This window comes from Meles meles, chromosome 1 (genome assembly GCF_922984935.1).
Source record: "Meles meles chromosome 1, mMelMel3.1 paternal haplotype, whole genome shotgun sequence".
NCBI classification, from domain to species: domain Eukaryota; kingdom Metazoa; phylum Chordata; class Mammalia; order Carnivora; family Mustelidae; genus Meles; species Meles meles.
In genome coordinates, this window is record NC_060066.1 from 206419394 (window position 1) to 206432169 (window position 12776).

The 12776-nt window shown below is 53.4% G+C and overlaps 1 protein-coding gene across 5 annotated transcripts in view; it reads right to left on the minus strand.

The window, feature by feature from the left end:
* Positions 1-6178: 6178 nt before the first annotated feature.
* Positions 6179-12776, minus strand: part of KAZN (kazrin, periplakin interacting protein) — a 1041121-nt gene continuing 1034523 nt past the window's right edge. For all 5 annotated transcript variants that reach the window (XM_045999723.1, XM_045999727.1, XM_045999731.1 and 2 more), the window contains 2 exons: positions 8593-8710; positions 6179-6996 (listed from right to left, as the gene is read on the minus strand). In XM_045999723.1, the coding sequence (XP_045855679.1) occupies positions 6832-6996; positions 8593-8710 (283 nt within the window). In that variant the 3' untranslated portion in view covers positions 6179-6831. The remainder of the gene's footprint in view (positions 6997-8592; positions 8711-12776) is intronic.

Consider the following 12776-nt stretch of genomic DNA (forward strand, 5'->3'; position numbering starts at 1 on the left):
AAAAAAAGAATGAACTGTTCTTGGAAGCAGGGTCTTTAAAGAGGTAATTAAGTTAAAATGAAGCCATTACGGTGGGCGCGAATCCAATCTGACTGGTGTCTTTATAAGGAGAGGGACCGGGGACCCAGGCATGGAGGGAAGGCGGTGTGGGGACCCAGGGAGAAGACAGCCATCTACACGCCATGGAAACCAGCCCTGCTGACACCTTGATCTCGGATTTCTAGCCTCTGGAACTGTGAGACATGACATTTCAATGCTTAAGCCACTTCCTTACGGCAGCAGTAGCCAACTCAGACAGGGAAGCAAAGGCGGGTGCTGGGAGGTGACGCTGTCACTCCCCCAAAACCCGGGAAGCTGGGGTGGAACCGGCAGCGACAGGTCGATCCAGGGAGTGTACGATCCTGCTGCCTTCACCATCTTGTACTCTGGCCCTGGGTTGTTCCCCCCATTCTCTGGGACCTCCTCTTGGGGGAAGGACACGCAGTCTGCGACTTCGGGGCACATCTTAGGGCTCCCGATCCAAACGGAAAGTGAGAGCTAACCTTGCAGTCCCTAGTTGGAACCATCTCGGTGAAAGCATTTAGGTTTTCCCCTCTCAGAGTTCAGCGCCCATTCCTGGGGCCATTTGCACCGCCTTGGGGCCGAGGGTTGGAATTGGTCCATCCAGGATCCTGTGATGTCCCTGAAGGCAGGAGTGGAGGTTGAGTGAGGATGGGGGAGAGGGAGGTGGGGGGGGGAGGAGCCCCCGGATCGGCCCCACCCCCAAGAAGGGAAGGGGGAGCCATCCCTCAAGACTGGCGGAGGAGGGGAAAACGTGCTCAGCAGGGATCAGACAGGGAAAGGAATGGGCCCCAGGCCGCACAGCTTGGGTCTGTGGCGGAGCCTGCAGGGACAGGCAGCCCTGGGCCAGGTCTGTGACTCCGGGCGGCGTTGGAAGAGGAAGGTGGGCCGGTGCCTCAGCTCGTGTCACTAATTTGCTACGAGGCCTTGGGCGAGTGTCCAAAACCTATGCTTGTTTCCTGTTTTTTTTTTTTTTGTTTGTTTGTTTGTGTCTTAATAAAATGGGTTCGATGGGGGTGTGGTGTGAGATTAGCTATTATAGGAACTCACTCAACCAGACTGTTCTAGTCCCTAAATTATTACCTTTGTTTTAAGCCAGGAGCTCATGGGGCTGCCTTCAAACCTGTAATTTACAGAGCAATTTTCTGCCCGGCAGAAGGAGCGGGTCCAGCTTCCAATAATGTCGTGTTTAATACGGAGGACGTCTCTTCTGCCCTGGGAGCACCTGGCTTTAGGATTTTCTTTTTACTGTAACAGCTGGGTGTGGCCGTTCAGCCTCAGGCCATTGGTTTCTAGCCCAGACTCTGGCAAGAACCAGTCTGCTCCCCGGTCGCACTCACTCATCCAGGACCCTGGGAATCTATGTAACCGCTCCATGCCTCAGTGTCCCCATCTGTCAGATGAGAAAAGCCATGCCTACCTGAAGGGGTTGCTGGGGGGATTCAATGGGCAAAAACATGTCCATCTGGGATTCTCAACCGAGGGGTGGGGAACTCTGCCTCCCCAGGGGACATTGGTGATGTCTGGAAAAATATGGGAGTTGTCATGACTAGAAGGGGGAGGGGATGATCCCAGCATCTACCAAGAAGAGGCCAAGGATACCGCTCCGCACTCTGCAACGCCCAGCACAGGCCGCCGACAAAGTACGTCCTGAATGTCAACGGTGCTGAGGTTGGGAAACCCTGCGATAAAGGACAGGGCATGTGTGTCCAGTCAAGGCTGGCTGTTATTAGGTCTGACCTCTGGATCTGACCTTGAATCTGTCCCTGCTGGGTACTGGGACTCAAGTTTCCTGCCCTCTGAATATCAGGGGGCTCTTTTCCCCTGGGATCCATGCTTGCCCCACTGCTAGGGAGGGGAGACCTCAATCAGGGAAGGGGAAAACCTTTGGGCCACATTAAAGCACCCACTGCCAGAGTCCCCTAAGAGCCACGGGCACTCATCCCTCAGGACATGAGACCCGGTGGGCTGCCCTCATCGCTGGTAGGCTGGAGACCCCATCCCACGGAGCCAACAAGATTCCACCCAGAGACCCCGCTGGTCCTCTTTCGATGAGCAGGGCTTCAAAGAGACATCTCGGGTTTCTACTTGTGGTCATGAAAGAGGCACGTGACACCTCTGTTGGCCCTGACAGCCCTGGGGCCACCTCATGGGCCCATTGTGTCATTCTGTGGCCCAAGGAGCCCAGTTTAGCTGCAACCTAGAGCAAAGGGAAAGAGGGACCCGTTGGCAACAGGTGGGACTTCATGTCCTGTTAGAAAGCTCTGCTTGCAATCAGAGTGATACAGATCGGCAGGAGCCCAGCAGGTCCCTCCAGCACTCTTGGGAGATGAGCCCCTCACTTCTTTCTCCCAGCCATGTGGGCCTTTTTTCAGCCTTACTTACTCTGGCCCTCCTACCACAGGACCTTTGCACATGCTGTCCCCACTCTATAGAAACCTTTTCCCTTTCCTCTTCACCTGCTGAACTCTCCTCTTTCCAGACCTCACCTCCTTTTGACTACAGTAAATGCCCATGTGATAAGGCCTCCCAACTACCAGCTACCTCTGCTCTCAAGACTAGTCATGGTTACACTCTCCCATTCCTCCAGGAGTATTTGATTGTGTCTCTTTTCCCCCACTGGACTGGAAGGTCTGCAACAGCAGAGGCTGGGCAGGACTTCATTCACCACTATGTCCTCAGCACCTAGCTCAGTTCTGACTGCCTGGAATGTTCTTCCCCGGGGTCTTAGCAGGGCTGGCTCCTCAGAACTTAGGATTCAGTTCGTAGGTCCTCTGGGAGCCCCCACCCCTCCATCACATTACCGCTGTCTGTGCTCCGTCCTCCCGGCCACAGGTGAGCTTCTGCGAGCCAGGAAGAGAGCCCCAGAGCAGGCTCAGTTGGCCCCTGGATGTCGGATGCCCCGCCTCCAAACTGGGAAAAACACATGTGTGTTGTGTCAACCCCCAGTCTGTGATGTTTGTCACGGCAGCCTGAGCTGAAAATGAGTACCCTGGGATGAGTGACACAGGCAAGCGGCTGATGCTAAGGAAGGGGTCACTTGTCAGACGCTTTCCTCCTGGCACGGGGAGGGCAGGCCCCAGGCTTTTCCAGCAGGACAGAGCGCATCTGAACTCACTTGGAGTGATGTCACCTGGTGAAGAAGGTCCTACGCTGGGAGGTAGGGGAAGGGCTGGACATGGGGTGGGGGTAGGAATCGCATAGCGGGGGTCGGACGAGCCTGAGGTGGGGAGGCAGAGGGCTGAGTCTGAGTCCCTGCCTTGGGAATTCTTAGCTTTTTTGCAGCTGGGAAATCTCCTCTGCCTCCCCAACCTCAGTTTCCCCATCTAGGAAATGGGTCAGTAATCTCCTCTCTCAAAGCGGCTGTTGGCAAGATTAAATGAGAGGAAAAGGCGACCTGATCAGTAAAGCGCTGTGCAGTAGTATTTATTGTTACAGTGTTAAAATTCACTCCTGGGAAGACACGGGGCCGTGACCAGCCACGGAAAGTCCAGGGGCATCATCTTTGCTCATGGATAACTCATTGTCTGTGCAGCCACAAGCTGCCTCTGTGTTGGGAAGTCCTTCTCACCAGCCAGCCGTTGGCAATAATGTTGACTTCGGAAGCTGGCGTGTCCCCTGGCTTTTCGCTCCTCGCCGCTCCGCTGCTGGGAGCCCGCCGGAGCCTGGGAGAGCAGCGTGGAAGAGACGGTGCCCAGACATTCGGTTTTTGCCCAGGGGGTGGGAGGGCTAAGCTTGGAGCCATAGAGGGTTCCGGGGTCCCCCGTAGTGGGACACCAAAATCTTGTCCTGCCGAATCTTCCTGTTCTGCCGCCTGCAGCCCTGCTGAGGGACCTCAAGATGTGGGGTCACTGCTCTGAGCACCCCCTGCCCGCCCCCTCTGTGCTGGCTGGGCTGTGCAGAGGTCCTTCCCTTCTCCCACATCTGGTCCAGGTTTTCTTGCGGCTTCTTCCTGCCTCTGGTAGCCTGGGCCCTGATGACAGATTTCTAGGAGAAAGGCTCTGCGTAGCTAATGGCAAAGAGGCCTTTCAGAGGGGTCTGGGGTCCTAAAGCTGAGAGTCTGCCGGGCAGGTGCCTTTCCAAGGGCTCGGGTCTCCAGCTTCTCGCAGAAATACGGGGTGCCTCTGCTTACTCTGGTTCTCCCCAACCTCTGGCACCAACTACCTCTTTTTAAGGGGCTAGCACCCATGGGCGCCGAGGACACCTCTCCAAGAAGCATTCCCAGGTCCGGAAGCCCTAAGACCACACCTCAGGCCCTGCGGACAGGACGTGGCGGGTCACTGTTCCATCGGCGGCCGCTCTGCCAACCGTGGTCTATTTGCTCCCAGAATCTCTCCGCTCAGTCCTGCCCACCCTTGAAGCAGAGTGGACGTTTGGGATTTTCTCTTCAGCAGACAAAGCCCACCGGATTTGACTGTGTGTGGAGGTTGTTAATTTATCAGCCGAACCTGTCCTCGTGTTGAAAAGCCGGTTCCAAACGCTCCTCTGGCTGCGAAGGACGGGACCATGGGCCGGGAGAGGATGTACCACTGGGACTGGAAGGTGCTTTCAATGTTGTTCACGTTGCCCCAGGCCTCCTGGCCTGATGCTGGCAAATTTGGGGGAGGGGGCAATGCCATCCCCGCCAGCGACCCCCCAAAATGCCCACTTGCCCATCTTATCCCCTATGGGAATGAATGGGGGCGGGGAGCGCCAGCTTCATGTCTGACAACTCGGGTCCACATTGGCTTTAAAGCTTCCGAGCTGCACGCGGGCCCCCTTGTGCCACCTTTCCTCCCTCTGTGGGAATCATTTCCCGCCTGACTTGCAAGAGGCAGATCCTGGGGCCCCAGGTCACCCAGCCTGGATGCTGGCTCAGGAGGGACCTGTGGCATCAGGTTAGAGGGGAGCCCCCCAATCCAGGCTGTGGGCTCTGCCTCTTCAGGTGCCTTGTGTGGCTGCATACCACGAGGATCCTGGGGTCCGGAACCCCAGCAAACCTACGTCAGATACCGGAGCTTCTCCCTCAGGCCCTGGAGTCAGACATGTGACCCTAGGAGGCTAAACATTCAGACGAAAGGGGGGACCATCTACCTGTTCACCAGCCAGGCGTTTGGTTTCCAGGGGCAAGAAAAGCTGTGCTTATCTTAAGGTCAGCACTGGGGAGGAGTCATTCTCAAGTTCATCACGCCTTGGTTGAGGCTTTTCCTAGGAGGGCAGACAGTTCATTGGGTTGAAGAACATGGGCTTTGACGGTTCTCAGAGGCTGACACTTACCTGCTCAAGTCTTGGAAATTCAGACCTCTCATGACTCTTAGGCGAATGGCTTCAGTGTTGTGATCCCAACAAATGACTCTGACAACCCAAGCAGCAATAGAACCCCAGTGGGTTTTGTCCCTCCCAAATCATCACTCAGCGCAAGGTCAGCAGGCTCAAGCCCGAACACATGAATCAGACTGGTTTTCCAGGGTGGTATAACGTGGGCTTTTTTCCCTCTCTCTTTGGTCAAGCCCTACTGGGGGCTCTAGAGAGTCTGAACAGTAGGCATTCCTTGTCCTCCTTTTGCGTGTGGCCCCAACCAGAACACAGTTGCAGAGGACCCGTTCAATGTCTGTTCTGTGTCGTGAATGGGATATCGGGCGTTTCCTTCTGTCCCCATACCTTCCCACCTGTCTCCTGAGAGGTTACAAAGTGTGTTACAGACATTAGCAAGTGTTAATTCTCATGACGTCCCTGGGAGGGAGCCAGGAGTATTGTAGACGAAGACGTTGAGGCACAGAGAGGTGAGGCCACCGGGAAGAAGTCACACAGCAGAACAGTGGCAGAGTCAGGCAAAGGGCTGGGGTTCTCTTCACCACCTTCATGACTTTGCTTTGCAAGGTTCATCTCGGTGAGGGCGCTGGGAAGCACACCTATTTCAGGTGACTGAGACATCACAACCAAGGGTCACTGTTGTTGGGTCAACAGTAACAAGCATTTCCCTGCTCCCAATCCCAAACCCACTGTCATAGCTGGTTGTCACTGATCTAAGTCCATCATCCCCGGTCCTATCCTCAGGATATCCATTATCCCAACGACAGGAAATCTGCATCTCCTGGAAAGGTCGCTGCTAAGCCCCACCCCTCCCTGATCACCCACCTGCCTCCACCCGCCCAGAGCAGTCACTCCTGGGAGGAGAAGGCAAACAGCCATTCTACGCGTCCACCCCATGTGACTCACGGCTTTTAGCATGGAAGGGAATGGCCATCCCATTTTGCATTCTCCCAAGAGAGTTTCAGTGACCTAAGTCAGAACCGGAGTTCTCAGTCATCGGGGATATGGGGCTGAAGCCAAGAGCTCCCCCAGGCTGGCCAGAAGGGCCCACTGGTCAGCCTCAGGCTTTGCTGGCTCCTAGCGCTGCCAGTGCTGGGCTCTGCGTGTCTGATTGGAGTCCCGTCTGCTCCTTCTGGAAGGGTGTTTTGGGGAACCGCCGGCCTCCTTCCCTCTTGGCAGCTCCGTTCAAGGCTCCAGGGACCACCTGGACTGCTCACTGGCTGACAGTCGCTCTGAGGGGGAGCCTGGATTACAGAGAGGCTGGATCGACAGGTCCTTCCACCGAGCTGGGAGGTCCACAACCTGCTCGAGACAGGCAGGCTGGAGCCACCTTGTTCCCTGGAGCTCCCGTCTGCTGGGGTTTTGCCCAGGAGTAGAGGAGTATCCTTGGCCCGCGGTCCCTATGTACAGTGGTGACAGCAACTGGATACTCGTCCTCAGTCGGTGTGTCTGTGCTGGGTCCGGTGGAGCGTCCATTCCTTACACGTTGGAGACCTCGAGGCCGTTGTAGCCTTCCAGACAGTACTGCTCTGGCCTGCCCTGGGGGTCATCATCTCCACAGTCTTCATTTTGAAGAGAGCCATAGTCATCATGAAAATCGGGGTCTTTGCTGCTGAAGCCCCTTCCTATCTTCCCCAGGGGCAGCTGAGAGGAGAGAAATGAAAGGAAGCAGTGGGGAGAAGAGAAGAGGAATTGAGTGTTTTGGATCTGGGCAATGTGGGGGTCCCCTGTTCTAACTGCTGTGTGACCTTAAGCAACTTGTCTAACCTCTCTGTGCTCCTCCTATTAGTAATCCTACTCCGCTGCTCAGAAACACCGAGAGGATTTTGTGAGCTAACCTTATGAGGGAGCTTCACGTTCCCAACTAAAGGAACCGGTGGTTGCAAAGGGTGAGGACAAATACAGTCTTTTTGATTGTCCTCAAAAGCCTCCCATCTGTTGAGAATGGGTACGATGGAGAAGTGAGAATGTCTGAGCAGGGGCGTGAAGTCTGACTGTGTCCCTAGGTCAGGAAGAAATATTCTAGCACCTCTTGGTGTGGCAGAAAGAGCATGTATTTTGGAGGCTCACAAGTCGGGGTGTGGATCCCTGCTCTGCCACTTTCTAGCTGTGTGACCCTGGACCAGTGGCCTGCCCTCTCTGAGCCTCTGTTTTCTCAGTTTCCAAGGGGGATTAGCGATTCCTTTCTCTCAGAGTAGTTGTGAAGAGTCGAAATCAGACCTGTAAAGCACACAGCAAGGCACCGGCAAGGGGTAGCCACTATTGTGAGACGCACCAGGCTCCCAGCAGATTTTTCTCTTATTGTGAACATCTCTCTATGCTAATAATCCAGGCAGAGCTTTGTAACTCTTCATGTCCCCAACTGCTTTTGTTTCCAGACCACTGTTCCTCAACCTTTTGGTCAGTGTTGCCGCCTTAAAAAAGGAGCCTTTTAAGATATTTTCCCCCTATTCACACCCCCCCACCATGAAATTTTCACACCACAGACACTGTGCTTCTGTTCATGTCCCGTATGTATATCTGTTCCTCATAGAGAGAGAGGGTGAGGGGTTTGCCTCTCCCCCTAGGAAACAATTTCTACCCCATTCAAGACTCCACGGTCTAGACTGAGCTCACCGGGAGAGTACGGTGGGAGTTTACTCATGCATTCCCCATTCACACTCAGGACGGTGCCTCAAACCCCATCAGTACCCAAAAAATGTTTGCCTAACAAACGGGAGGATTTTGGATTATCCGCTTCTCCCGTCTGTGCCTACACACTTCCACTTAGGAATCGGGGTCAGTCTGAGTCTGGGTGAACAGAGGCAAACTGCACGCCCTTTCAAAGACCGGAGGCTAATCTGCGGCTATCGGTCGGGTCGCTGAAGTTCAAAACCTTGGCTGCAGGGAGGGCTCCCCTCACCCCAGAGCCTTGGCTTTGAGACCCAGGTGGGTCCTAGAACATCCTGTAAAGCAGGTGCCCAGGTGATCCTGATGCAGGCAGGTGAGACCCTGCTTCCAGATGCTACTCTAAGCCTGGGCGGGGGGGGGGGGGGGGAGATTGGGGGCGGGCTTAAGCATCATGCAGCTCAGTTGATGGTGACTTCCTCCCTCCTGGTTGCACCTGTGACCCGGCCCTTCGGCCCTTCGGTCCTCCTCCACAGGCCAAAGAGGAGCTGGGAGGGGACAGTATGGGCCCAGATGACAACAAGACCTCCCCCGGGCTGTAGGACTCACAGGTGAAGGCATCCAGTGACTTACCCGGCCAGCCTTGTACTTGATACCACCACCGCTGTTCTCTTCCTTCCCTGCCCGCGTGATGCTGGAGGCCCTCCCTGGGGGTGTCCCGAAACGTTCAGCCTCCCGGATGCCTGAGGAGCTGGAGAGAGACCCATACGGAGTCAGCTACAGCCCTCCCAAGAGACACACACTCTCCCACGGGTGACAATGACCATAACTGCTGTGATTTACTGTGGACCTCCTGTGTGCCCCCGCATGCTAAATGTTTTCTGAATGCAATCCTCACATCATCCCTGCACAGTTGGGGCACAGGGGCAGACCCAGAGAGGTTAAGCAATTTGTCCAGGATTACCCAGCTGGGAGCAGCAGAGCCGAGACCTGAACCCAAGGCTCTGAGACTCCAAGGTCACCCTCCTTCCCCTCCAGCCTGCTACAAACCTTCCCAGGAAAGGGAGGACTGGATGGGCGAATCCCCCCATTTGAGCTCACTGGTATGACTTGAGAAGCATCAGGAAAATCTCCCCCACTCTGCATTTGAAATCTGTGTCTCCTGCCCCCACCACTGACTTAGTGCCTGAAGCGACCCCCTGCTCCTTGTGTCAAAGCATCGAAGGCTTCTGTTAGACTAGGATTTGGCGAACTGCAGCCTGCAGCCAGCCAACTGACTTTGCCAATAAAGTTTTATTGGAACCCAGCCACGCCCATTAGTTTACATGTTGTCGTCGCCTACTTTCTCGCTGTAAGGACGGAGTTGAGGTCCTTGAACCCTTCCAGAAACCCTGAGGAGGGGTGATTATCCCCATTTCAAGTTGGGGGGACTGAGGCTCAGAGGGGGCAAGTTTCTTGCCTAAAATCACACAGATGATGATGGAGGAGCCAGAATTGAGCCCTTGAAGGCTCTGCTGTGTCCCCCGCATGACACGGGACCACCCCTGACCCACCCCAGCGCCTGGTCCCTAGGCTCACATTTCAATCACTGCCAAGGGTTGGGTGGGTAGAACGTCATAACACATCACCTTGTCATGGGTGCCCGAATATCTCAGTGTGTCCCTTCCCCCCTGGGAGCACCCCCGTCCCCCCACTCTGTAGCTTGGGAAGCCTGCCAGCCACGGAGGTGGGAGACATGACAAGGCGTCTTATTCTGCATGCTTGACGGCAAAGTCTGTCAGCGCTCACAGAGGAATGGCTCGTCCTCACATCACGGGGACACTCCGATGCGCGTGTGAAGCCGGGAGGCATGAACTATCAGTTGTTCGTGGGGGGGGGGGGGTCAGGAGCACTGCCTACAGTTTGCCTCCCGGAATCCTGCCAATGAAGCCGCCGGGTATTCCCATAAGACAGATGAGAGACTGAGGTTCAGAGGGTCGAAGTCACAGGCTCGTGTCTAATATGGGAGAGAGCAGCACAGCCCAGTTTTGAACCCATATTCCAGCCATTTCCCCTGTGGGGGAAGAAAGGGTAGTGCTGGGAGTGGGTTTGGAAAAATCATTGATAATAGTTGTGTTGTTGGGCGCCTCGCCGTACCTGCATTCCTTTCCCAATTGCTTTATGCACTATTTTTTTTAAAGATTTTATCTATTTATTTGACAGACAGAGATCACAAGTAGGCAGAGAGGCAGGCAGAGAGAGAGAGGAGGAAGCAGGGTCCCTGCAGAGCAGAGAGCCCAACGCGGGGCTCGATCCCAGGACCCTGGGATCATGACCTGAGCCGAAGGCAGAGCCTTAACCCACTGAGCCACCCAGGTGCCCCTGCTTTATGCACTATTTTGTCTTAGCCTTCCATCAGGCTCCAAGCCTTGGATTCATCCTGGGATGGAGTTTTGGGTTAGCTCTTGATAGCTATTCAATGGTCAGGGATGTTTCTCCATCTGAATCTTTCCACCCCATCAGAGCATTCTGGAAGGACTCGCCTTAAAGGGCCAGCACCACCTGCCCTGCTCCCTCTCTCTCCGGAAAGCTGAAGTCAGCAACAGAAGGCGAGGGAACAAGAGGGCAGTGGGCAGGGCATCTTCACTGATTGGACTGCTGCAGAGATGTCCCGGGGGCAAAGCCTCAAGAACCTGGTTAATATAATCCGCAGGCATGTGATTAAGTACCACGGTGATATTAACCAGGCCTGGAGATCACCGTCTCTACTGGTGTTTCGCTTAGCCAGGGACTCTTGGTGCCAACAGGGATGGTCTTTAAAATTTCCTAGGAACTCATGAAGTTCTGTTTCCCCCGAGTTGACTGAGATCTCTTCCCATGGCCTGTGGCAAGTTCTCAGCAAAGGGCTCCGAGGAGAACTGACACCTGGCCATGGATAGACACTGCCTCTCAGTGCCCTGGCTGACCAGCTCAGACCCCTTGTCCATAAAATAAGGAGGAGAACCAAGTTCACGTTCCTCTTCCTTATGCTCTTATTGGAAGGATTGCTTTCATCTCATTCCTGGCCCGCCAACAGCATAAGAACCCGCCCTATTTGTGCCCCAGAAGAAACTTCCCCAGGGCTCACCCATGAATTCTAGATGGTCCTTAATGCACCTGTGACCTCAGGGGCGGTCAAGGGTTTAATCAGACACACAAATGCCTGCTAATCTTTGCTAGTGCTGCCTGTCCAGGGCTCAGAATATATTAAGGCCGTTACAGGTCACATGGCGCCAGAGGGGGGTCAAGGAAGGTGGACAATTCTTAGGAGAAAAGCCTCTTTCCTGCACCTGTTGCACCATGGCTCATGGACTAGGGTTCTTGTCAAACTCTGGTCTCCATAGAACTACTCAAAAATGCTCAAAATGTAGATTCCTGGGCTCTCCCAGTAAATAACATCCTATAGATCTGAGTTTGGGCCAGATCCCCGCCAATGATTTTGCCGCTGGGGTCTGTGGATCTCACTTTGAGAATCTTGGATATCAGCCTGCCGACGGGGAAGGGCAGTTCAAGACGTTTGGATCGTTGCCACAGATGCACAATCCCTGACCCTCCACCAAGCCTCAGTTTCTGTACAACATGGGGTGTGGCCCAGCTGCTTCCTGAGGCTTCATATGGTTTGGGGGTTCGGCACTCAGGGTTCTGACTCAGAGAGCTTCAGATTCAAATGTGAGCTCAACAAAATGGACAAAGATTTAGCTAGATTGACGGAGATTACAGAGGGACTCAAATGATTGAAACCAGGAATGAGAGAGGAGACAGCCCTACCAGTTCTACAGAAATAAGAGAGATTATAGGGAAATGATTATAAAATCAACTGTATGGGGGCGCATGGGTGGCTCAGTGGGTTAAGCCTCTGCCTTCGGCTCAGGTCTTGATCAGGGTCCTGGGATCGAGCCCCGCGTCAGGCTCTCTGCTCTGCAGGGAGCCTGCTTCCTGCCCCCCTCTCTCTGCCTGCCTCTCTGCCTACTTGTGATCTCTCTTTCTCTCTCTCTGTCAAATAAATAAATAAAATATTTTTAAAAATAAAAAATTAAAAATAAAGAAATAAATAATTAACTTTATGCCAACCAATTAGCTAACCTAGATGAAAGACAAATTTCTAGGAAGATATAAACTATTCAAACTGATTCAAGAAGAAATAGAAAATCTGAACAGATTTATAACAAAATTGAAGTAGGGGGAAAAAAACCCCCAACTTTCCACAAAGGAAAGTTCAGGACCATGTGGTTTCACCAGTGAATTCTACCAAATGTTTAAGGAATAATGACACCAATCCTCCACACACTCTTTAAAAAAAGAAAGAAAGAAAAATAAAAAAGAGGAGGAAATACTTCCTAACTCATCCTATGAGGCCAGTATTACTCTGATACCAAAACCACGCAAAAATATCACAAGAAAAAGTCCCTGCAGACCAACATCCTTTGCAAATACAGGTGTAAAAAAATCCTCATCAAAATGCTAGCACACCTCGTCCAGCAACATGTAAAAAGGACCAAGTGGGATTTATCCCAGGAATGCAAGGTTGGCTCAATGTATGAAAGCCAATGTAATATGTCATATTAATAGAGCAAAGGACAAATCTGGGCTCAGCTCCTTACTAGCTGTGTGACCTTGGGCAAGTACTTTGACCCCTTCAAATGAGATTTTTCCATCTATAAAGGAGGGATAGTGACACCGATTTCTTGGTCTTGTCATGAGGATGAAATTAGTGCCCATAGCAAGTGCCCACTAAATGGTGACTTTAGCTTAACTGCAATTATTTTAAGGAGAGAGTCCACTAGGAGGGCGTCTAATCT